This window comes from Meles meles, chromosome 18 (genome assembly GCF_922984935.1).
Source record: "Meles meles chromosome 18, mMelMel3.1 paternal haplotype, whole genome shotgun sequence".
NCBI classification, from domain to species: Eukaryota; Metazoa; Chordata; class Mammalia; order Carnivora; family Mustelidae; genus Meles; species Meles meles.
This window is the reverse complement of record NC_060083.1, coordinates 58571536-58593172: the sequence shown is the minus strand read 5'-3', so window position 1 is coordinate 58593172 and position 21637 is coordinate 58571536. Positions and strand designations below refer to the sequence as shown.

At 46.7% G+C, this 21637-nt stretch overlaps 1 protein-coding gene and 1 long non-coding RNA gene across 6 annotated transcripts; one reads left to right on the top strand and one right to left on the bottom strand.

Moving 5' to 3' along the window:
* Positions 1-483: 483 nt before the first annotated feature.
* On the top strand, positions 484-18763 carry JPT1 (Jupiter microtubule associated homolog 1). 3 transcript variants are annotated; one of them, XM_045983931.1, is made up of 5 exons: positions 493-676; positions 9545-9687; positions 10053-10150; positions 11401-11419; positions 18494-18763. In XM_045983931.1, exons 1-5 carry the CDS (start codon positions 621-623, stop codon positions 18640-18642), a joined length of 465 nt encoding a protein of 154 aa, XP_045839887.1. In that variant the 5' UTR covers positions 493-620; the 3' UTR covers positions 18643-18763. The 3 variants fall into 3 exon arrangements, with proteins under 3 accessions (XP_045839888.1, XP_045839887.1, XP_045839889.1); XM_045983933.1 differs by lacking the exon at positions 493-676 and adding an exon at positions 986-1074; XM_045983932.1 differs by lacking the exon at positions 11401-11419 and having other exon boundaries at positions 484-676.
* On the bottom strand, positions 10157-21354 carry LOC123928884. 3 transcript variants are annotated; one of them, XR_006815842.1, is made up of 3 exons: positions 21218-21354; positions 20020-20129; positions 10157-10686 (listed from the first exon to the last, which is right to left on the bottom strand). It is a non-coding gene; the product is annotated as an uncharacterized LOC123928884 (long non-coding RNA). The 3 variants fall into 3 exon arrangements; XR_006815840.1 differs by lacking the exon at positions 10157-10686 and adding an exon at positions 12673-13111; XR_006815841.1 differs by lacking the exon at positions 10157-10686 and adding an exon at positions 15575-15737.
* Between the last annotated feature and the right edge of the window lie 283 nt (positions 21355-21637).

The following is a 21637-nucleotide window of genomic DNA, read 5'->3' as shown; positions in this document are numbered from 1 at the left end:
TAGTGCTGCTGTTTTGAGACTGTCATGTTTCCAAACGGGACACACAGTAGGTATTCAATGAATGTCAGTTTGTGGCCGTAATTTTCATCCCTTAAGGAGCGTGCCTTACTGCCTCCATGAGTAAGGCAAGTAAGTAATGGTAAAGACAAATCTGTCCTCGGCTTGTGGGCTCCAACTCGCCCAGGGCGTTTTCCCTTGGTCAGGTAACTTCCTTAAGTGACAGCGAGCACAACTGGTGCCCAGCGCGGGGCAGGTTCGTCCTTTTGTCCAATCATCACCGAGATTTGGGGATGGGGGAGGGGGAACTTCTGAAGACATCCTGACCAGGAAGGGGGCGGGTTTAGACTGAGCTGGGACCACGGCAGCCCGTCGAGGTGCCGCACGATGCTTGGCACTCCAGGGAGCCAATAGGAACGAAAGAGGCTATTTGAATTGGCCAATACCGGCCGGGTGGGGGCGGGCTTTTTCGAGCCTTATAAAGGCTGCAGCCGGTGAGGCCCGCGGTGGCGGAGGCTTCTGCAGCGGTCGCTGGCGGTGGGGTGGGGAGCAATTCTGCGCCCCTCGGACCCGACCCTTTCAGCGCTCTGCTCCCGCTCCAGCCTACCTCGCTCCTCGGCACCATGACCACCACCACCACCTTCAAGGGAGTCGATCCCAACAGCAGGAATAGCTCCCGGTGAGGCTGCGGGGCCGCACCCGCCCCACGAGGAGCTCGGGGGGCGGGGGCGGGAGGGCCGCTTGCCAGGTGGGGCCACTGAGGCCGGGAGGCCGGGCGGCCGGTCGTTGGCGGTAACGTGCCTCGGGCGCCGCGCTCGTTCCGGGGCGGGCGGCGGGGCTCGGCCGTCGGCTCCGTCTTTGTGCGGTCCCGCAAGCGCGGCGCGCCAGCCCCGCCCGATTCCCGCTCCTCTCCCATTCATTCCTCCCCCCGGAGCGAGGTGTCGGCGGAGGAGGGCCGGGGCCGCTCGCCCTCGCAGAGCTGCGGGATTTTGGTAGTCAGGCCATGCGGAGACGGTTCGCGTCCTTCCCTTTGCGGCGCGGCTGGCCCGGCTTCAGGGCGGTGGTCTTGGCCCCCAGGTGCTTGGGCAGTCCCCGGGGCGCCACGGCCGGGCCCCATTGTCCCACCCCTGGCCACGCGCTCATGCCTCTGGCCCGGGGCAGGTGGCGGCCCCGCGCCCGGCGCGGCTGTCACCTCTAGCGGCCGCAGCGATCGAGTCTTGCGGGCTCCTACCCGCTGGGGCCCGCCCGGCAGGTGGCATTTGTGGTCGGGCGGGGCTGGCCATTGCGACCCCCACGGCCGTCCGGGACCCAGCCGTCAGCCCTCTGCGAAGTGCTTCCCCTCTGCTAACAAAGGAAGGACCCCTGCTCCTTCCCCTCCCGCACCCACCTCCGAACGCGAAAGAGGGCGGGTGGTGAGCCAGTCCGAGTGGGTTTTCTGCGCTCCAACCTTCGGACCTCGGTCTTTGCATCCCACCTCTTTCCCTTCTCCCTTTGACGTTGGCCAAATGAGTTCGTCGCTGGCCCGGGTTCCCGAGCTGGAGGAGGTTTCCTGTTCTTGGGCGGGGCCGGAGACATCCATTGTCTCTTCCGGACTGTCTCCACCTGGGAAGCCAGGGCCTTTCTGGCCAGTCTTGGGAAGCATTTGGGGAAGAGACACTGGGTGTTTGGACTGGAAGCCTTTTCCAAGCCCTTGCCTGGCTTGGTGGCAGGGTCTGTAATCGGTGGAAGGTGTCCACATTGTCTCGGCTAATTGCACACTGTTCTTTTAAGGTGGATACAGGCATTTCTGGGATCCTGCTCAAGGCTTGTAGGAAGCTTAGGTTCCACTTTTTCTGGGCATCTGTTCTTCATTGATCACGACCTGCTGTCGTGTGCGACCAGCCTTGGGGTCCTGGGCAAGTGGCACAAAGGGAGCCATTTTGTGGGGCTAAGAAGACGCCTGTGAAATAGTGCTTCACAGGGGCTGGGGAACTTGGGGACAAAAAGCTGGGCTCAGCAGTGAGTCTTAGGCGGCAGGTTGACATCCCTTTTCAACTCATTCCTTTCCCTTCTACAATGTAGAAAAGAGTGGGAAAGATTTTAAAAACTATAAATTGGTTGGTCCTGGCAGGTTGGGGACCTTGCGTAGGACAGACCTATGAAAATACTGGTCACTCCCTCTTGTCATCCTTGCAATGAGATCATGTTTTTCAGAGAGCACTGGAACACACTGAACCTCGGTTTTTCTTTTGTGCCATGCGGTCAACTTTGTGCTGGTCAGACTGTAGTGACTGGAATGTGAAAATCAACACATTATGTAAAAAAAAAAAAATCAGGTTTTATCTTTTGGGGTTCAGTTCTGTTTAGTGCTTCATAAAGAATTTCAATAACCAGGTCAAATGAATCCTCATGCTAGTTTCTTGATATGTATATTGGAAATGTGAGACCGTAGTGATTTTTTTGTTCTGCAGAATGTTTTCATTCACCTTTTGTCATCAGTTTCCCTCCAATATTGTGATCTCAGGACTAGAGCTTTGTCCTTGTGTTTACTTCTTACCTTTCCTTCCTCTGTAATCTCACCGAATTCTCCACTTGTTTCTGCAGTAACATTTTCCTGGCTTCGTAAGCACATTATAAATTTAGGCTAGTAGGGGAATGATCTGCAAAGATCACGTGCGAACTCTGGGGTTTAAAGAAAGAAGAAAGAAAAAGTAATTAAAAAAAAAATGCTGTCCATAGTACATGGGCACATTTTTGTTGAGTCTCAAATATGTAATCCTGGTTTAGTTCAGAAAGAATAGGAGGATCTTAAAAAATTAAACTGAAATAATTTCTGTCTTATGATCCAAATCCTTTGTTTGGGGATGTCTCACTGTTACAAATGGGCTCTACAACAATGATGTCATCGGAGTAGGTATTACCTGCTATTGTGGGAGGAACACAGACCTTTAAAAAGTTGGGTGCTCAGAGCTTTGACTTTTTTTTAAAGCTGGTGTTTGGGTGCTAGTATTCTCCCCCCCTTTTTTTAACACCCAAAATACTTCCCAGCCTATTAGGATTCTGGAGATTTTCATCTTGGTAAAATAATTCATGAGGGTTTAATTATGGAAAGGAAAAACTCATTCTAATCTCTAGGGAGTGAAGGGGATGATATTGAAAGAAGTTAATTTTGATTTTATTTCAGGTGTCTTTGTTGATTTGGGGAACAAGGGATAAAAAGCTGGTTGCTTCAAACTTTAACATGAGAGAAAACCTATAAGAATTTATAACACACCTTTAATTATGATTTAAACAGTTTAATTAAATAAACCTACAATTATCATCTTTATAAAATGTATGCCTGGATACACTTACCTTTTTTTTTTTTTTTTAAAGATTTATTTATTTGAGAGAGAGCGAAAGCGAGTGGGCAGAGGGGTAGATGGAGAGGGAAAGAGAGAATTTCAAGCAGATTCCCTGCTGGGTACGGAGCCAGATATGGGGCTCAGTCCCACAGCCCATGAGACCATGACCTGAGCTGAAACAAAGAGTCGGACGCTTAACCAACTGAGCCATTAAAAGTGAGGCTGTTGAATTAGATAGAACAGAGCCCAGCAAACTATCACCCAAGGGCCAAATGCAGCGGGTACCTGATTTTTATATTCATAAATGGTTGTAAAAAAAAGATTCCTTTCTTGACTTGTGGAAATTACATGAAAATCAAATGCAATATTTTTTTTTTTAAAGATTTTATTTATTTATTGGATAGACAGAGATTGCAACTAGTCAGAGAGGCAGGCAGGGAGAGAGAGGAGGAAGCAGGCTCCCTGCTGAGCAGAGAGCCCGATGTGGGGCTCTATCCCAGGACCCCGGGATCATGACCTGAGCTGAAAGCAGAGGCTTTAACCCACTGAGCCACCCAGGCGCCCCCAAATGCAATATTTGTAAATAAAGTTTGATTTGAACAAAGCTGTGCTCGTTCGTTTTCAGCTTGTCTGTGGCTGCCTTTGTGCTACATGACAGAGCTGAATAGTTCCAAAGACCGCATGACCCCAGGGGTGCCTGGGTGGCTCAGTCATTAAGCCTCTGCTTTCCGCTCAGGTCATGATCCCAGGGTCCTGGGATCGAGCCCCACATCGAACTCCTGCTCAGCGGGGAGACTGCTTCTCCCTCTCCCACTCCCCCTGGTTGTATTCTTTCTCTCTGTCTCTCTCTGTCAAATAAACAAATAAATTCTTGGGGGGAAAAAAAGTACTGCATGATCCATAGGCCAAAGACATTTACTTTCTCAGGCACTTTACACCATTAGGGAAGGACCTGCCATCCTTTCCTCCATGCACTACCCGATACTCTTTGAGCCTATGGAGGGTTCTACTGATCGACTTTATGGAGGACGCGGAGGTTTAAGAGATGGGTTAGGTTTTGAAGAAAGGGTAGAGAGTGCTCTAGGCCAGAGTAAAAATGGGAGTAAATACCTCAAAGTGGAGATTAACCAACTATTCAGGGAAAGGTGAGGAAAGGGGCTCGGCTGGATTGGTGAAGGTAAGATCTAGATAAGGCGGAGAGTCCTGCTGTTGGTCACATCTCCTCAGTCCTGCCTGGGCTTCACCAAGGCTTGCTTCTGCTGGTTTGCAGGGAGGAGGAGCAAGGTATGAAGGGGCGCGGTGTTCGGGAGCCCAGGCCAGGGTCCGCTGCACCCGAGGGAGTAGAGGAACCAGGGTTTCAGTTGTAAGATGCGAGGGCACAGGGGTACGCACAGATGAGCATATGCTGTGGCCAGTGGGAAAGCTAGGACTGTCGATAGGAGGAGTGTCTGGGAACTCCGGGACCCAGAAGCCGCCATTAAAAGAATTTTAGACTGGAGCTCCTGCTCAGTTGGTGGAACATGTGACTCCTGATCTTGGGTTTGTGAGTTCAAGCTCCACGTTGAGTATAGAGATTACTTAAAAAAAAAAAAAAAAAAAAAAAAAAAAAAAAAAAATCTTAAAAAATAAATAAATAAAATGGGGCCCCTAGGTGGCTCAGTGGGTTAAGCGTCTCCCTGCAATTTGGGTCCTGCTTCTCCCTTTGCGGGCTGCTCCCCCTGCTTGTGTTCTCTATCAAATAAATAAAATCTTAAAAAGAAGAATTTTAGATTAATGGCAATCCAGAAGAATATGAAGTATAAAACAGGACACTGAAATTCTCCTGAAATTCCATCTGAAAGCACAAACCCTGGATGACATTGTGGGGTTTGTGCTTTCAGGGCTTTATGTCTAGTTCTGATGACAGTACCCCGTAGGGTCTGTGTTCCAGGTTCTGTTCTAGAATCCTTAGAATGGCCTTACAAGGCAGCTACCGTGAACCTCTTCTTCTTGCAGAGAAAACCAAAGCATAGAGAGAGGGTAGGCAGTTTTCCCAAGGTCACACAGCTAGATAAGTGTATCTCTGTATACACATTGTTCAATGTAACACGTGATTGCCCTTCTGCATTCCAACGTTTTTCATTCACCGTGTTTTGAATAACTTCTGACATCTACTAGTGAAGGTAAATCTGACCCTAATGTATACAGCTTTCTGTTGTGTGGACATGCTTGATAACTAAGCCCCTACTAAGGGCCTGTTAGGGTATTACCAATTTTATTTATAGATTAACATTTTTTTTTCTTTTTCTTTTCTAGATTAACATTTTTATAGGAGTGTCCTTGTACATATTTCTGGTTATCTGATAAGAATAATTTCTGGAAGTAGAAATGCCAGTTCATATAAAAAGCAAACAGTCGGGGCGCCTGGGTGGCTCAGTGGGTTGAAGCCTCTACCTTCCGCTTAGGTCATGATCCCAGGGTCCTGGGATCGAGCCCTGCATCAGGCTCTCTGCTCGGCAGGGAGCCTGCCTCCCCCTCTCTCTGCGCTTGCCTCTCTGCCTACTTGTGATCTCTGCCTATCAAATAAATAAATAAAATCTTTTTAAAAAAAAAAGCAAACAGTTGACATATGTTATCAAACTATGCTTTAGAGCTTGTACAGGGGCGCCTGGGTGGCTCAGCTGGTTGAGCGACTGCCTTCAGTTCAGGTCATGATCCTGGAGTCCCGGGACTGAGTCCCTCATCGGGCTCTAGCTCAGCCCGCTGTCTGCTTCTCCCTCTGACCTTCCCTGCTCACTCTCATTCTCCCTCAAATAAATAAATAAAATCTTAAAAAAAAAAAAAAAAGAAAGAAAGCTTGTACAAATTTGGGGCATCTGGGTGGCTCAGATGGTTAAGCGTCAGCCTTCGGCTCAGGTCATGTTCTCAGGGTCCTGGGATTGAGCCCTGCATTGGGCTCTCTGCTTGGCAGTGAGTCTGTTTATCCTTCTCCCTCTGCCTTCCCACCTGCTTGTGCTCTTGCTCTCTCCCTCTCTCTCAAATTAATAAAAAAAATTTTTTTTAAATTCATACAGATTTATACTCTCATACTTTAATTAATGCTGGAAATTGGCATTTTTTCATATTTACCAGTCTAATAAGCAAAATACATATCCTTTTGTTTTGTTATTTTTTTTTTAAAGATTTTATTTATTTATTTGTCAGAGAGAGAGAGGGAGTGAGGGACCACAGGCCGACAGAGTGGCAGGCAGAGTCAGGGAGAAGCAGGCTCCCCGCCGAGCAAGGAGCCCCATGTGGGACTCGATCCCAGGACGCTGGGATCATGACCCGAGCCGAAGGCAGCTGCTTAACCAACTGAGCCACCCAGGCATCCCTGTTTTGTTATTTTTATTTAAAAAAAATTTTTAAAGATTTTATTTATTTATTTGACAGACAGAGATCACAGGTAGGCAGAGAGGCAGGCAGAGAGAGAGGAAGGGAAGCAGGCTCCCTGCTGAGCAGAGAGCGGGATGTGGGGCTCAATCCCAGGACCCTGGGACCATGAACTGAGTGGAAGGCAGAGGTTTAACTCACTGAGCCACCCAGGTGCCCCATCCTTTTTTTAGATTGAACTTATTTGCTAGTAGGATTGAATTTTTAATATTTAGAGGCTACCCACATTTTTAAATTGCCTGTTAGTACCTTTTTTCCCATTTTCCTCTTGGGATTCCTCTACTTTTTTTATTTTTAAGTAATCTCTACACCCAACATGGGGATTGAACTCACAACGCCAAGATTGACAGTCGCACGATCTATGGACTGAGCTAAACAGGCGCCCCTCTTCTGCTTTAAAGATTTGTTTATTTTAGAGACAGAAGGAGTACAAGCGTGAGTGGGGGGAGGGGCAGAGGGAGAGGGTGAGCAGCCTCAAGCAGACCCCTGCTGAGCATGGGCTTCGGGGCTCCATCTGGCGACCCTCAGATCATGGCCTGAAGCTGAAACTGAGTCGGACACTTAACCGTCTGAGCTGCCCAGGCATCCCCAGTGGCAGTCTTTTTGGGAGAAAACTGACAGAATTCTGAGGAGAAACTGACAAACTCTTCATTGTAGTAGGAATTGTTAATAGATTCTCTCCTTAAGTGATAAAACATACTTAAAAATCAGTAGATTAGAACAACTCACAATTAGCAGGCTTTATCCTAGGAGACCTATAGAACATTGGCAAATACGCGTTCTTTTCAAGCATATATAGATTTATTAAGTTGACCACATATTAGGCTTTCAAAGCACCTTTCCTCAAATTTCAAAGGACTCGTGTCATATAGGCAGTTGTCTGTGTTAGAGTTAAAAGCTAGAAATTAATAAACCAGAAAGACCCCTATCTTTGGAAACGGATAAATGTACTCTTAATGATGTATGCGCCAAGGGAAAAAATAACGGAAGTGAGAAAACATTTAGCATGCAGCAGTAGTTTTTAAAAAATCAAGACTTGGAATGCCCTTAGAGGCGTACTTAGAAGGGAATTTACCCCGTAAGTGTTTAATTTTTCCTTCCTTTTCTAATGTAAGGACCTGTATTTGCAAATGACAACTCTTATTTATTTGGGAACTTGGATGACACGGACATCCTCCTATAAAAATATTTCTCAAACTGATTTAAGAAGAAGTAGGAGACCAGACTACTCCTGTCCCCAATAACGGAATAGAATCAGCAGTTAGAAAATCGTCCCGTAAAACCATGTCCATTTCTCTTTCCAAGTAGTGACAGGACAAGTTAAATTGAGTTTTTCCAGGGAGGGAGCACATTGATCAATCCAAGACAGGAAGCTCTGGAAACGTCCAAGCGCTGGGTTTCCTTGCTGAACTGAAAGCTGTAGAGGGTGTCCAGTGGTGCCTGGTAATCGAACATGCTGGGAGTCTCGCGCCCGTGTTCCGTAAGGACTTCCTCCTGTGGCCGGTCCCTCGTGTTTACTAGTGAGAACACTGCATGCCTTACAGGTGTGTAAATGGGGCTCGCTGGTGATGCCAAGACAGGAAGAGACTATCATCAGCTTTCCTTGGGTTTCTAAAATGATCAACTTTTACATGTATACTCTTGCATTTTTAGTTTTGTTGAAAATAAAAGTGGAAGTGCGTTATGAATACATAAATAGTGAGATGTGCTTCCAAACTTCTTGCAAATATACCCAGCCACGCCCATTAGGCGAGGTCTGTCAGGTCTTTGTTAAAAGGGGACATGAACCAGGCTGTTTCAGCTGCCCTGGGCGTCAGACAACCTTACGGCAAATACTAAGTCTTTTTATTGAGAATAGTTGACAATACAGTATTATGTTAGTCTCAGGTGTACACCATACAGCATTCGACAATTCCATACACTATGAAATGCCCACCACGGTGAGTGGTGTCACCGTGGGTCCCCACACAAATCTATTACAATATCATTGAGTATATTCCCTTTGGTGTACTTTTCGTCCTGTGACTTATTTCATAACTGGAAATTCGTACCTCTTCATCCCCTTCACCCGGTTCACCCATCTCCCCCACCCTCTCCCCTCTGGCCAGTTTGTTCTCTGTGTTTGTGAGTCTGTTTCTGGGTTTTTTTGTTTGTTCTTTGGTTTGGTTTTTTAGGTTCCACATAAAGTGAAATCGCATAGTATTTGTTTCTGTCTTAGTTCGTTTAGGATCATATCCTCTGCATCCTTCCATGTTGTCTCCAGTGGTGAGGTTTCATTCTTGTTCATGGCTGCATAATACCCCACTATGCATCTCTCTGTACCAGATCTGCTTTATCCCTCTATCAGTGGACACTTGGGTTGCTTCCATACCTTGGCTGTTGTAAATAATGCTGCAGTAAACTTAGGGGAGTGTTTTTTCCAAATGAGTGGTTTTTGTTTTCTTCCGGTGGACATCCAGAGTGGAATTACTGGGTCATATGGTATTTCTATTACCGGTTTTTTCAGGACCCTCCATATCGTTTTCCACAGTGGCTGCATCAGGTTACATTCCCACCGACCACCGTGCGTGAGGGTTCCTTTCTCTCCACATCCTTGTCAACACCGTTGTTTCTTGTCTGTCTACTACTGGCCATTCTGACTGGTGTGATCCAGTACGGAATTCATACCACAATTAATCAATTCCTCTCCCTTGTTTCGGGGTGGGTAGGAGGAACAAATAGGTGAGGGAAATGAAATGAAAGGGGTTTGAAGACATTTATGCCGAGAAGTGTTTTGGTGTGACCTGAAATGGATGTTTTACCATTATTCCAAGGGTTTTGCGGCCTCCAGGCGGTGGATCCAATTTTTCATTAGGCTTTGATGAACCAACAGAACAGCCTGTGAGGAGGAACAAAATGGCATCTAGCATCTTTGGGACACCTGAGGAAAATCCTCCTTCATGGGCCAAGTCGGCAGGTACTGCTTATATCTGTGGTCCCTGGTCAAAAGGGACGGACCCAGCATGAATAACTACAGTTGGTTTTCTGTGATGAGCAAAATCCAGCTCAACCATAATGAGAGCAAGAACAGTTAAAGCTTGTCAGTGGAGGAAAGACTGGGACCAAAAAGTGGGAATTACTGAATCTTGAGGGGTCGGAATAGGGACTGGGGTCAAATTGGGTTATTTGGTAGAATTTTTTTTTTTTTTTGTGGGTAGAATTTTTAAGCTCTCAGTTAACCCTCCAACAGTGCTAGCTCATTTTGTATATGAACATCACTCATGAAAGCAGTGTTTTCGCTTTAGTTCTGTCCGTTCCTCAAGAAAGTATGGTTTGATTCAGGTGCCAAGTCTAGCGGTGGCAGACAGGATTCTGAGTCATCTGGACCCCAGAGAACAAACTCTTCTGAAGCGAACGCTGGAGACTTCTTAGATCTGAAGGTCAGTGTGACAACATGGGACAAGGGCTTTGAGGTTAATACAGTTTAGAAATTCACTTCTCTCCTGGTGTACTAAGAGCTTCAGTTCTGCCACGGGAGTCTTACGTAATTAGGAGAGGGACTGAGGCCATATTGGGAATGGAAGATCGGTCAAGAACAAAGTCGGAAAAGTGAGGTAACACGATCTGGGTCTGTTCAGATGTCTCTTCTACCAGGAGGATTAGTCTCTCTCCTTCACTGTTGATTTTGGGAACAAATGGAGCATGCTTAATTCCTACGTAACTCATATGTAGTAGCATTTGTGAATTCGAAGATTGTTCTCGTTGTTGGTGAACATTGCCCCGTTGTTCTGAGTTGAACTCCAGGAGACTCCAGCCTGGGCATTACCCTCAGTTGTCTGCAGAGGACCATGTCCCAGTGCCCCCACGGATGTGTCTGGAAGCCTGTAAGCAGGGACCTCAGCACACAGAGGCATCAGCGTTGCAAGTATGGAGAGAGCTGTGTGGGGCTTTGGAATTTATAGAGGCCCTTCAACAGCTAGATAAAGAGAAAGGAGAGAGAGAATGGAAGGATAAATTTACCGGTTTCCCATTCTGATTAAAGGATCCTCTGAAATCCTAATTGATATTACGTCATTGACGTAAATGTTAACGTTTTTTGGTGTGTTGGCTATTGCTGGCACGGGGGCAACCTGTCACGTAGCACTTCTATTCAGCATTGTCCCAAAGTAAGTAAAGGTTGTAACGTAATTGTGTTGCGGCCTGACCCTGAACTTGACTGCGTCAAAATGAAATTCTGCATTTGGTTTCAGATCAATAGTAGTCTGTCAGAACCGTGACCGTTTTATTTGCTTGTTATAAAATTAAAATCTGGAGTAAATTTTTAGGGGCATCTGGCTGGCTCAGAAGAGCATGTGACTCTGCATCTCAAGGTCAGGAGTTTGAGCCCCATGTCGGCTATAGAGATTACTAAAAAAATAAACTTTTTTTTTTTAGATTTTATTTATTTATTTGACAGACAGAGATCACAAGTAGGCAGAGAGGCAGGCAGAGAGAGAGAGGAGGAAGCAGGCTCCCTGAGAACAGAGAGCCCGACGTGGAGCTCGATCCCAGGACCCTGGGATCATGACCTGAGCCGAAGACAGAGGCTTTAACCCACTGAGCCACCCAGGCACCCCTAAAAAAACAAATTAAAAAAAAATTAAATAAAAATAAAAACGGAACTAAACTTTAAATTTCTTTTCTTTTCCAGGGAGAAGGCGACATTCATGGTGAGTCCTCCTGAAGCCCCGGTTTCTGGTTCTGTAAATGGTTTTAGCATAGATTGGAATTTGAAATTGAAATCATGTCTTGGGGAAAGAGACTGGGGAGTGAAACCTGGCTTTGCCCCAAGTGCCTGCACACACTGGGTTCGGAGAAAAGAAAAATGAAACCGGGAAGTTAGTGAACACGGCTGTATCCGTGTCCGCTGCAGTGAGAGCCGCGTCACAAAGGCACCGGGGAGGGAAAACGGAGAGTCTTTCACGAATTTGTGTTCAGTAGTCAGGCTGGTGTCTGTTACTTTTTTTTTTTTTTTAAGATTTTATTTATTTGACAGGTGGAGATCACAAGTAAGCAGAGAGGCAGGCAGAGAGAGAGGGGGAAACAGGCTCCCTGCTGAGCAGAGAGCCCGATGCGGGGCTCGATCCCAGGACCCTGGGATCATGACCTAAGCCAAAGGCAGAGGCTTAACCCACTGAGCCACCCAGGCGCCCTCGTGTATGTTACTCTTAATGAGAGCTTTTTAGTAATAAGCGCTGGCATTTCAAGCTTGGCCCACAGCATTTAATGACCAAGTTTGTTTGATTTTTATGCTCAGGTGCTTATTTAGCAAGACACTGGTACCTCTGTGATCTTACAGATGGTGATTTAGGGGGCAGATGTAAATTCTCAGCATCCATGTTACCAATTATATGTGGAAATGAGCTATAATCATTTATTTAATGATAGTCAACCTCTGAAGTATTTATTGAATCTTCCTTAACAAGTGCCAGAGAATTAGTTCTGCGCGTAATGAAAGGCTCGTGTGTGTCAGGCAGTAGGAATCAGGTGAAAGTTGACTCAGTGAAATGCAGCCGCCGGAAGGCTGTCTGGTCCAGAAGGAAGAGGCTGCTTCCTCGGGACCTCTTCCTACCATTACACTCTGTGAGGCAGCTGTTCCGTAGAACAGGTTTAAGAACCAGATTCCTCTTCTGCCCTGTCTTTCCTCCTCCCCCCCCCGCCTTCTTTTTCTTTTCTCTTCTCTTCTTTTCTTAAAGATTTTATTTATTTATTATTTTTTAATTTTTTAAAAAGATTTTATTTATTTGACACAGAGAGAGATCACAAGCAGGCAGAGAGCCTGATTCGGGGCTTGGTCCAGGACCCTGAGATCATGACCTGAGCTGAAGGCAGAGGCTTAACCCAGTGAGCCACCCAGGTGCCCCTTATTAATTTATTTTAGAGAGACAGAACATGAGTGGGGGGTGGGGAGCAACAGAGGGAGAGGGAGAAGCAGACTCCCCGCTGGGCAGGCAGCCCGATGCAGGGCTCGATCCCAGGACTCTGGGATCATGGACCTGATCTGAAGGCAGACGCTTCACAGACTGAGCCCCCCAGGCGTCCCTCAGACAGTGTTTCTTGGTGGGCGTGGTGGGAGAAGGATCTCCTGAACCTTTGTGAGTGTTACCAGGGTTTCTCCTCAGTGCACGAGTCACTTTCTCACTGGACTGAAGATGTTTTTGTTCGTGTCCAGTGTGTTCCGTTTGCAGAGACTCTTCTGGAGGTAAAGAAGTCTTCAGGGCTTTTCAGTTTTGCCGCTTTTCGTATTCTGAAGTACTTGCACATCAGACCTGACTTAGCAAGAATCAGCTAATCTTTAGTCCCCACTTTTGGACAGGGGATGTAGTTAGAAGTCCAGGGAGCCTGAAGAAATATGAGAGCCCCTGATGAAGTTAGGAAAAAATGTGTCATTATTCCTGCTAATAATGACTCCCCTCTCACCCCCGTTCAGTTTGTTAGAGATTGTTCAGGTAGACAGCACCCTGAGTTATGCAGTGTGACAAGTCTTTACTTTTAGTTCGTTTGTCAGGAAATGCCAAGGGGCGTAACGATTCAAGATCCACCTGGTGGCAGAGAGGTCGACCCCTGTCTGGTTGCCAGGTTTACTTCAAAGTCAAGCTACTCTACTCAGTTTATTTTTTTCTTTGTTCCTACTCAGTTTAAATATGACAGATTTTGCTTGGGTATAAGGAAAATTGCCTTCCTCTTTGGGGGAATGAAGTACAGCAGCGGCTAAAGGGAGCACGTGGGAAATGGGTAGCGGAGGGAGGAGGTCCATGGGATTTAGGTCGAAGTCTTTCCCGCCTTCAGGCAAGTTAGACAGTCTGCTGCACTTCTTGACGCTCTAATTCTTTCATCCTTATAATAAACCACTTTATCGTTTACTCTGATGTGTCCGTTAAGTGAGCTCATTGATGTGCGGAGGAAGATAGACAAGTCAGGAGTATATAAGATTTGCTATTCTAGTAGACATATTTGTGTTTAAAGTCCCATTTTTCAATTAGATTCAACCGACAAAAGCTTTCTCTGTCACGTCCTGTGTAAGTTTCTTTTCTTTCTTTTTTTTTTTTTTTTAAGATTTTATTTATTTATTTGGCAGAGAGATAGAGATCACAAGTAGGCAGAGAGGCAGGCAGAGGGAGAAGGGGAAGCAGGCTCCCGGCTGAGCAGAGAGCCCCATTTGGGGCTCAATCCCAGGACCCTGAGATCATGACCTGAGCCAAAGACAGAGGCTCAACCCACTGAGCCACCCAGGCGCCCCTGTGTAAGTTTCTAAAGCCTTACTCTCAGTTCCTGTACTTGTCTCATTATAGACTAAGGGGAGGGAGTAACAGACTAGCCTCATTCATTCTGGCTGGAGTAGTTCTGAGGAGACAAAGGAGCATTTAAATTAAATTAAGAATTGTTTATTCTTCATATGTGCCTTTTTTTTTTTCCCTTCCTTGGCATGTTATCTAGTCATGAAAGACAAAACTGTCCCCTTAATAATGAAAGACAGATATCAGATTGGTGGGTGTGAGCTTGATTTATCTAAAAATCATTTTATGGAGGGGCTCCTGACTGGCTCTGTCAGTGGAGCATGAGACTCCTGATTTCGGGGTCATGAGTTCGAGCCCCACATTGGGCATGGAACCTACCTAAAATTTAAAAATAAATAAATAAATAAAATGAAATAAATCATTTCATGGAGGGGTGTCTGGCTGGTTCAGTCCGTGAAGCACAGAACTCTTGATCTTGGGGTTGTGAGTTCAAGCCCCACATTGGGTGTGGAGAGCACTTTAAAAAGAGTCTTAAAGGGGTGCCTGGGTGCCTCAGTGGGTTAAAGCCTCTGCCTTCGACTCAGGTCATGATCTCAGGGTTCTGGGATCGAGCCCTACATGGGGCTCTCTGCTCAGTGGGGAGCCTGCCCCCCCCACCTCTGCCTGCCTCTCTGCCTACTTGTGATCTCTCTCTCTGTGTCAAATAAATAAATAAAATCTTTAAAAAAAAAAGTAAAAATAAAAATCATTTTATGAAAATAAAGGACCACAGTAGGGCTGCAAGGTGATGAGCTGTGTCCTTTGGAAGTACTCCTAACTGCCTGATGCGGACAGACGACGGGGAGCTCTTAGAGCGTGGGTACTGGTGAGGCCAAGTCCTAGCAGCACCAACAAAATTGCTTGAATCCATAGGCTGGCTCAGGCAGAGTTCATGCTCTGTAATCATCCTATCTTGGGTTGTTTCAGAATGTCGGTTTTTGGGTTTTGTTTGTATTTACAGTAAATGGGACATATTTAAGAGATACTTATCAGAGGACTTGTGTCCTTAATGTTGATGCCTTTGCTCCTGCTTCTTGTGCAACAAGAGTGTGGCAACGGGAAACGGAGGGGGGTGGGGTGACCCTTTCTTGCTCCATTGTTTATAAGGGCTGCCAATTTGGAAAGCTTCAGACTGATTTTTACTGCTGGTTGATAATAGTTTAATAGTTTAGAACATTGTATGTGTTCTGTTACCTCTATAGAAAGTTCCAAATTTTCATAAAAGGTAATGTCAAAAGCAGCAGTAGCATATTTCTGAGGTTTTGTTTTTTGTTTTTTGTTTTTTTTTTAAGATTTTACTTATTTATTTGAGAGAGAGAAAGTATGAGCGGGGGCTGGGGGGGTGGGAGTGGGGGAGAGGGAGACACAGTCACAGTCTCCCCGCTGAGCAGACCTGAGCTAAAGACAGATGCTTAACCTGCTAAGCCACCCAGGAGCCCCTATTTTTTAGTGTTTTTTTTGTTGTTGAGTTTCCAATCTTAGACCTCTTCCTCCTTGGACTTCTCGGTATCAAAGTTGGCTAAATCAAAACTTGGTACAAGGGGTTTTAGGAACACGAACTTTTAATGGTTAGTCTTTGAGGGATTTACAGTCCATTTCTTCCACATTGGAGCTTTTCACCGGTGTAGAAGACCCGTCCACATGAAGTTCTCACATGGATACATTGTAACGAGTACTTCTCTTTGTTTCCAGGATTTTGGAACTCCTTAATCTAGAGGAGGGAGGAAATGTCTTTAAACTTTAAAGTAGCTTTTCTTCCAGGTTTTTATGAATTAGTGTTTGTTTTCTTACCCTAAAGGTGCCTTTGTGTGTGTGTGAGAGAGAGATTGAGAGAGAGGTTTTATTCTAGAACAGGCGTTAGAATATGCACCTGAGGGGCGTCTGGGTGGCTCAGTGGGTTAAGCCTCTGCCTCCGGCTCAGGTCATGATCTCAGGGTCCTGGGATCAAGCCCGGCATCGGCATCGGGCTCTCTGCTCAGCGGGGAGCCTGCTTCCCACTCTCTCTCTGCCTGCCTCTCTGTCTACTTGTGATCACTCTCTCTCTGTCAAATAAATAAATAAAATCTTAAAAAAAAAAAAAAAGAATATGCACCTGAATTGAATTTGATGTTTTTTTTTTTTTTAAGATTTTATTTATTTATTTGACAGAGAGATCACAAGTAGACAGAGAGGCAGGCAGAGAGAGAGAGGGAAGCAGGCTCGCTGTTGAGTAGAGAGCCCGATGCGGGACTCGATCCCAGGACCCTGAGATCATGACCTGAGCCAAAGGCAGCAGCTTAACCCACTGAGCCACCCAGGCGGCTCTGAATTTGATGGTTTAACACCGAAATGAGGCCTAGCATTTTGCAGTCACTTTTTAATTTTTTAATTAATTAATTAATTAATTTTAAGATTTTATTTATCAGAGAGAGAGATCACAGTAGGCAGAGACACAGGCAGAGAGAGAAAGAGAGTGAGAGGAAGCAGGCTCCTTGCTGAGCAGAGAGCCCAATTTTGGGCTCCATCCCAGGACCCTGAGATCACCTACAGTCACTTTTGACTTGGAACAAAGACTTCCAAAAATAAAAGAAAAAAAAAAAGGAAAAAAAAAAAGACTTTTCCAAGTTTGGAAACTGCCTCAATAAGAATACAGGTTTGTTGGGAATTTCACAGATTAGTGGATCAAGCAATGTCTAGGATGTTAGGTAATAACACACTAATTCTCAAGACTTTGACATGGAAAGTACCCGGTTAATATAAATGGGAATGACCTGATTAATGGAGATTTACAAGTCGGTAGGGGAAAGGTGGAATCTTTGATAAATGATGTCAGTACAATGGATTATCTTTGTGGTTAGAAAAAGAAATCAGAGGGGCAGCTGGGTGGCTCAGTCAGTTAAGCGCCCAACTCGTTTTGTTTTTGTTTTTTGTTAGAGCAGAGCGCACACAGGCGACTCTAGATCACAGCTCAGGTCTTGATCTCAGAGTAAAGGGTTCAAGCTCTGCATTGGGCTCTGCCCTGGGCGTGGAGCCTACTTGAAAAGAAAAATTAAGCTCACCTAGTAATCATGGAAATGTAACACCAAACAGGAATGAAATAACATTTTACCCATCAGTTTGGCAAATTTTAAAGTGAGGTGATTACTAAATGGTTGGTGTGCAAAGGCTGGGGTAGAGCATGGCACAGCCTCTTGGGAAGATGTGAAGATGGGAGCCCTCGTATCCCCGTGGGCACCTGTTTCAGTTCATTTTTTGCTATCAGTAGAGCAAATACAGTACTATATTAAATATATTGACTCATGGGATAAAATACTATAAAGCAATTAAGTAAGGTGAATTATGACCATGTGTATAAATATGGGTAAATGTCTAAGAGTGTAAAAGTTTATATCATATCAAATACAACAAGAACAAAAACAGTAGTATGTATTCTCTGTTGGGAATAAAATATAAATACGCATTAAACAAAGGGACTGGATACAACTAGTAGTAGGCCCTCTGGGAGGAGGGAGAGGAGACCCATGTGGAGGTGGATTGGGAGTGAGGGGCCTATAGCTTATCTGTAATGTTCTTTTATTTTAGAGAAAGAGAGTGCAGTGGGGAGGGCCAGAGGGAGAGAGGATCTCATTCTCCCTGCTGAGCACAGAGCCCCAGGTGAGGCTTGATCTCAGGACCCTGAGATCACAACCTGAGCTGAAATCAAGAGTCAGTTGCTTAACTGACTGAGCCACCCAGGGGCCCCATTATTTGTAATGTTCTAATTTAAAATATTTACATCTTCGGGATGCTTGGGCGGCTCAGTCGGTTAAATGGCCAACTCTTGATTTCAGCTGAGGTCATGATCTTGGGGTCCTGGGATCGAGCGCCGTGCTGGGCTCTGCGCCAAAGCAGGGAGTCTGCTTGAGGATTCTCTCTCTTCCTCTCCCTCTGCCCCTTCCCCTGCACTCTCTCTCTCTCAAATAAATAAACCTAAAAAAAAAAACAAAAACTCCACAAAAAACCCAAAATACTTCATATTTGTGTATACTTTAGAAAAGAACACACATAGAAAAACGCCTGGGTACAAATATGACAAAAAGACTGATGGTGGTTGGTTTTGGGTTGTGGGGACATAGTTGAATGACTGTTGCCTTCTTTAGGTATGATTTGTTATCTCTGTGTATGCTTTGATACCTGTAGGTATGATCTGAACCATCCTTCAAGAAAATCTTAAGATTCTTCATTCTGGGGTGCCTGGGTGGCTCAGTGGGTTAAGCCTCTGTCTTCGGCTCAGGTCATGATCCCAGAGTCGTGGGATCGAACCCCACATCGGGCTCTCTGCTCAGCAGGGAGCCTGCTTCCCTCCACCCCCACTCTCTCTGCCTGCCTCTCTGCCTACTTGTGATCTCTCTCTGTCAAATAAATAAATAAAATCTTTAAAAAAAAAAAAAAGATTCTTCATTCTACCTAGAAATAATCATTAGCCCTACGTTTCTTCTGTTTTCCTAGAAAACGTGGACACAGACTTGCAGGCCAGCCTGGGGCAGAGTGAGGAGAAGCCTGTGCCTGCTGCCCCTGTGCCCAGCCCAGTGGCTCCGGCTCCAGTACCATCCCGAAGAAATCCCCCTGGTGGCAAGTCCAGCCTCGTCCTGGGTTAGCTCCGATTCTCTTGAACTCTGTCGTTTTGTTTGTTTTTGTTTTCTCCATGCTTGTGAACTGCACAACTTGAGCCTGACTGTACATCTTTTGGATTTGTTTCATTAAAAAAGAAGCACTTTATGTACTGCTGTGTTTTTTTTCTCCCCCCCCCCCCCCCCCCCCCGCCCCAAGAACAGGTTTCTCTCTCTCTGTCCTGATTCCTCTGGGTCTGTAGGCCATGGCATGAGTGTTTTCTAGTAGTAGATTGGAGGGAAAGTTTTGTGACACTTAGTAGTGTTTTTAAGAACAATTTGGTTCCAAATGTGTTAGAGGATCTTTTGTACTGAGGTTTTTAAAACCCTTTTCTTGTCAGCTTTACTTGGGTTGACCAAGCCTTGACTGGACAGACCAGTAAACAGTCCACAGGCACCGTTCCTTCAGGCCCCTAAACACAGGGTTGTCTTCATGCCAAACCTACCCGTTGTTGGCCTACCTTGTCAGTGGCCTTTGCTAAAAGCATCTCCCTGTGCCATATGGAACAGTAGAGGCCTGCGCCTCATGCCTTGCTGCCTGCCAAGCAAAAAACTGCCTTTTTCATTTTTGAACCTTAAGAAATAAGCCAGATACTAACTCAACTGATGAGCTAAGCCCACTACTCTCGCGCAGAGGAAGGCTTCGATGTACGCTCAAGCTGACAAATTCCAAGTGGTAAGCAAAGAAAGGGCGGTGACCACACAGAAGTGGGTCTTTGTGGTGAACAGACCCCAAGGGGGCAATGCTCTTCTTAGGTAACCTGAAGCTGTGTGCATGATGCTGGTGCTTGACCATGAACTGAAGTATCCTTAAAATGTGTGTTGTACTTCACAATCCTGGACTGTTGCTTAAAGTAAACAATGTACAAGTTTTGAAACATTGTGTCCTGTGTCATCTTTTTGAGATTGTTTCAATGTTCTACGGCTTAGTTGCTTTTTTCTCTGTTACTCTAAATCCTGTTGCCCAAGGGTTGATGAGTCATTCAAGGCAAGACAAACTAATGAAAACCCAGAGAAGTGGGCTCCTCTCTAAAGAAAATAGGTTCAGGGGCTCCTGGATGGGTCAGTCGTTAAGCGTCTGCCTTCAGCTCAGGTCATGATCAGAGGGTCCTGGGGTTGAGCCCCACACTGGGCTCCCTGCTTGGTGGGAAGCCTGCTTCTCCCTCTCCCACTCCCCTTGCTTGTGTTCCCTTTCTCGCTGTCTCCGTCAAATAAATACATAAAATCTTAAAAAGAAAAACAGGTTTAAAAATCACAGTGGGAGTTCAAAGCACCAAAATGGTATCTGTGGTAATAAAATACATGAGTAGTATGGATAGACGATAAAACAATTATTAGCCACTATATTTCACATTCTCCACCTACCCTTTGTGCTGGGCAGTTACATGAAGGATTTTAAGTCCTCTCCTCTTGCAAGGTGTCTCTCAGTGGTGAGAGGTTACAGAAGAGAACTCCAACGAAAGAGGGACGAGGACCTGAGGAGACAGAAGATAAGGAAAAAACCTCTTGGGTTCTAGGCAGAAAGTTCTAGGTCAACATGCTTTATTAAATGTCCTACTTGGGCATTAAGACTTGGCTTTTAGGTCTAGCTACACTACTAAACTGTGGTTTTTGTCTTGTAATTTAGAGACCGATTTCCTGTCTGAAAAAGTGAGATCTTTGAGATGATAAGCATAACCACTGGTTCATTTGGTTCAGAGATTTCTTTGGGAAAATAAAGGTGTTGATGGGTTCTGGGGGTGTTTTAAGTTTTTCTCCCTTAGGGTGCAAAGCATTTGCAAAATGGAGAAGTCAACAGCTTTGTTACAGGACCTAAACCAGGTTAGCCCTACAAACACTAGCCTGAGTTACGGTTTCTATTAGGACACTCAGGAGGCAGGGACCCTACCTGCACCCTTCTCTCTAGTGGTGGGGGTCCTGGAAAAGAGACGTCTCTGATCCGTGTCACAATTCGCAACCAAAGTGTTTTTTGTTTTGTTTTTAAGATAAGTGCCTCATGGAAAGTCAAGTACTGTGAAGGAGGGACAGCCCACCCAGGCATTCTGGTACCAGAACAGACTGCAGGGAGTTCCGGTCAACTTGTCTACTAAGGGTGTTGCATTTTCTCCTTAGCTTAGGCTCTTGAAAGTGGAGTCGAATCATCGTAAAACGACGAGGGCAGAACAGGCAGTGTCTGGTGGACAGTGTGGGCTTCGGGACTCGGGCCGTGTGACGTGAGTGGGAAGGAGGGGCAAACCGTGGCGGACTCCCTGTTGCTGACGCCGCCGCTCCGCGTGAAGGCTTTTCCGTCAGTCGCTCTAGAACGCGCCGTCGGCCGCCCGCAACGCTTCCGGGAACGCCCGTCTGGGAGCGCCGCGGCGCTCGGTGGGAAACGGCGGGGAGACGCTCACCTAACCCAGCCCGAGCTGACAGTCGCGGCTCCTCTACTTGGGCGCAGTCGGAAGACGGCGTGAAGCCCCACGGAGCACCGACAAAGCTGGCGGCGCCCGGCGGTCTCCAGCTGGGGCTGGAACGCCCCACTCCGGCGCAGAGGTCCCTTCGCAGGAAGGACACTGCCGCTTACCTGGGCTGGTGCTTGTCGTGCCCCGGGGTGGAACCTGACGTCCACAGCGGCCGCTCCCGACTCCGGCATGAGTCCGTGTCCGGGAGCCCGGCTCCCGCGAGTCGGGGGTCTTAGAGATCCTTTCCCTTCAGAGGCGCTGGGCGCCCCCGTGAGGCGGGCCCTGCAGGCTCCGGCCCCGCGTCCCGCGTGCTCCTGCGTCCCGCCCCACAAGCAGGGAGGGCGGCGGCCCGCGGACCCGAGGTCGGGATTCTGGGGCTTGCGCCAGCCCCACGGGTTTAAGGAGCCCTGAGGCCTTCGCAGGGTCTGGGGTCGTCCACTGCGGAGTCGGGGGCGGCGGACGTGCACGCGGGCGCGCGCTCAGGCCGCTCCGCGCCGCCGCCGGGGGACGGCCGCGCGCTCCCTCGGGGCCGGTCCGCGGGC

Coding starts and splice junctions, on each gene's coding strand:
- JPT1 (XM_045983932.1), top strand. CDS start 621: ATGACCACCACCACCACCTTCAAGGGAGTCGATCCCAACAGCAGGAAT. Junction 677..9,544: donor AACAGCAGGAATAGCTCCCG/GTGAGGCTGCGG, acceptor CATTATTCCAAG/GGTTTTGCGGCCTCCAGGCG. Junction 10,151..18,493: donor GAGACTTCTTAGATCTGAAG/GTCAGTGTGACA, acceptor CTGTTTTCCTAG/AAAACGTGGACACAGACTTG.